The sequence below is a fragment of the Postia placenta genome (genome assembly GCF_002117355.1).
Source record: "Postia placenta MAD-698-R-SB12 unplaced genomic scaffold POSPLAscaffold_207, whole genome shotgun sequence".
Classification (NCBI taxonomy): Eukaryota; Fungi; Basidiomycota; class Agaricomycetes; order Polyporales; family Adustoporiaceae; genus Rhodonia; species Rhodonia placenta.
Window position 1 is genome coordinate 1 of NW_020170038.1, and position 2917 is coordinate 2917.

The 2917-nt window shown below is 53.0% G+C and overlaps 1 protein-coding gene across 1 annotated transcript; it reads right to left on the reverse strand.

Moving 5' to 3' along the window:
• Positions 1–512: 512 nt before the first annotated feature.
• On the reverse strand, positions 513–2647 carry POSPLADRAFT_1063325 (hypothetical protein; the record flags this gene model as incomplete). The annotated part of the gene is made up of 2 exons (XM_024481638.1): positions 513–1958; positions 2624–2647. The coding sequence occupies 2 exons, from the start codon at positions 2645–2647 to the stop codon at positions 513–515; spliced, it is 1470 nt and encodes a 489-aa protein (XP_024332693.1).
• Between the last annotated feature and the right edge of the window lie 270 nt (positions 2648–2917).

The window sequence follows — 2917 nt, forward strand, 5'->3', positions numbered from 1 at the left end:
ACGGCCTTCTTCAGTTCTAGCCGAGCCACTCGCCTTTGGTACAGGTCCATCTTCCAGGCCCTGGTCTCGTCTTTCGTCCATTGGTGGTTTAGCTCAACTTGTCCGGTTTTCCAGTCTATCTTGGGGTTCTCGAGCTTGAGCCAGGTATGGCCGAAGATGATGTCTTCCTTGCCGATGCTGGCGACGTAGGCTTTGACAAATTGGGGTTCTCTGCTTATCTTGTAAGATAAGAGAGCTCTTCGCATAATAAGTGCTTCTTTATTTGGAGTTCCATCCACGTTGAAGACGGGGATGGGTCGGGGGGAGAGGTTCTGTCCGAAGTCGATGCTCTCGGACGAATCTCGGGCTGATGAAGATTCCTGTTGCGCCGCTATCGATGAAAGCGCGTGCCTCGACGTCTTTTCGTCCCACAGTAATCGGAATGTGCAGAGCGCGTTCATTTTGGACTACTAGAATTACACGGGACAGTGAAACGGATACGGGCAGTGGTTGCGTCAGCTCACCCTGCCCCTTCAAAAATCCTCCATCGTAAGTTCTTCATACAGCTCCCGCTTCTCATCGGCGGAGAGTGTCTTGATTCTGGCACGGAAGTCATCCTTCCCAGATCCTCCCTGGTTCGGCCTCCCACCTCCTTGTCGTGCGGCCGCTTTCTTTCGGCAATCCTTGGCGCTGTGACCCTTGATGTGGCAGTAGAAGCACAGGTTCCCATCCCTGTGGAGCTTCCGATCGGCCTCATTGAGAACGGCTCCTAGTTCCCATTTCCTTCCTATCGATGTGGAGGCGAAGGTTGATGCGATGGCAGCGGCGTCGATATCCATTGGTTCGCCATAGTCCCTGGTGTCTGTGACAATGAGAGCCCCCTGCTTGGCTGCGTCAGCGTTTCGTACTTCGTCATACCAGGCCTTCATGGTGTTGGGTCGATCCCTAGCGACCCTTGTTGCGAGAGCAAAATACAGCTCCTTCGGGAGTCCTTTGACAAAGTTGGCGTGGAGAGTGTGGTAGTCGTTCTCAACGTGGTTGGCGCCATTGACCTCGGCGTCCTTGAGCTGAGCCTTCGATGCCAGCTGCTCGAAGCGGGTGACGTAGTTACCAAGGGAGAGTGCCGTCTTTCTATCCCTCTGTCGTTCGGGCAGTTTCATCAGGATTTGATGTGCCTTGATTCGCGTTCCATGCTCAGGGAACACCTCTTCTAGGGCGGCGACGAAGTTTGCCCACGTGGAATAGACCTGGACTCCCCCTGCTGACTTCTCGTAATACGCATCCACCCATGTCTTCCCCAGATCCTTCCTCATCAGCGCTACAGTGAAGGCGATCTTTTCTTCATCGCTGAGTCGGGTGTTGTTGGTGACGATGAAGTAGGAGAGGACGCATTGGATGAAGTGTCTGAGGTCCTCTGCCTTTCCGCTGAAGGGTTCGGGAGCGGGGATGTCGAGGCAAAGGGGTTGGTTGGCAGTTGACTGTTGGGATTGGTATGCTGCGAGGGCGACAGCGATGCGCTGATCGATGTCTTCTTGGGTGAACGATGCCATAGGGATTTCAAACGGTGCATTGGTTGGTGCGGGTGGAGCTGGTGGTAGTTCGATGTCTGGGATCTTGATGGGGACGTACTGAACTTCAGGGAGTTCGAGTGGTTGTTCGCTGGTGGGTGACTGTGCGCTTTCTGCTGTTTGTATGGGTTCAATGTCGATTCGTAGGATGGTGAATACGTCTTCTGGGTGAGCGGGTGGGTGTCTCTGGTAGTAGCTAACGAGTTCTTGATGGGCGACGACCTGCGGGTTTGGACCGGTTGCACGACACCAGGTGCCGCCTCGAGGGTAGATGGGAGCCCTTTTTGTGGAGGTGACAAAGCAGTGGTCTGCTCGGTCGTACTGGAGGAGCGGTGATCCTGCGAGGGCTGGTAGTCCCAAAGGAACCGGGTTGACTGTGTTGTTTGACGTAATGGTGGATGAGATGTTTGACTAGGTAAAACTAGGAACATAGCTTAGAAAGTTCGACCTTTTGATACAACGGTCTATACTCCTATATCGATGCCTGACTCGTAGATGATGAGCGAGGACTTATGGACAGTACGCCGTCCTGAAGATCGAGCGAGGAAGTCGAGAATGACCACTACCCCAAGCGAGGAGGAGCAGAGACTTGAATGAATAACCAGGTCGAACTTAGGGTTCGACCAACTAATGGTACAACTAGTTATACAAGTTACCGGCTACGCACGGACCACTGTATCTGTGTGGTCGTGTTAGTAAAGAAGGAAATGTAGTGGTATGATACCAGGCACGAAGTGCACACGGACCCCATTATGTAAGCTACATAATGTTCAACCTGCGGGTGAGTGTTTAGACGGGCACCAGTATGGGCGCTAGTAGTACAAGAAATAGAATGGAAAGATAAATGTTTCATGCGGCGTGATCCAATACACATAGCGATACTCAATAACCAGGCTGTCACGAGTTGACACGGCGTCTAGCCGTTATTTAATTTTTTCCTTTTCGCGGGCTCGAACCCGCGACCTCTGTACTACATGCCTGATATGGACACATCACTATCTACTGTACGATTAGATTAGATGGGCAGCAGTGCACGGCACAGCTCGGGCTCCGCTGACACAGCCTCTCTGACTCACCGGCCCCCGAGGACGCGTCAGCATGCTGCGCACGGACCAGCTGTGCACGGACCAGTGCGCACAGCCTCCCCTAAACTTCCCCTGTATATAAGCCGGCCTCTGCTGCCCTAGGGACCTCAGTTTCGACCTCTTGTCCCTAGGTCAGTAAGCCTTCAGTAGTATTCCTTTTCTTTACCTAACTAATATATTATCTTGTCCCTAGCCTTAGGTTTGAGCGTAGCTCACCATCGCTTCGGTGAGATCAGTCGAACACCCCCAGCTCTCAGACTCTCCCCTGTCGCTTGACCCCAAGTC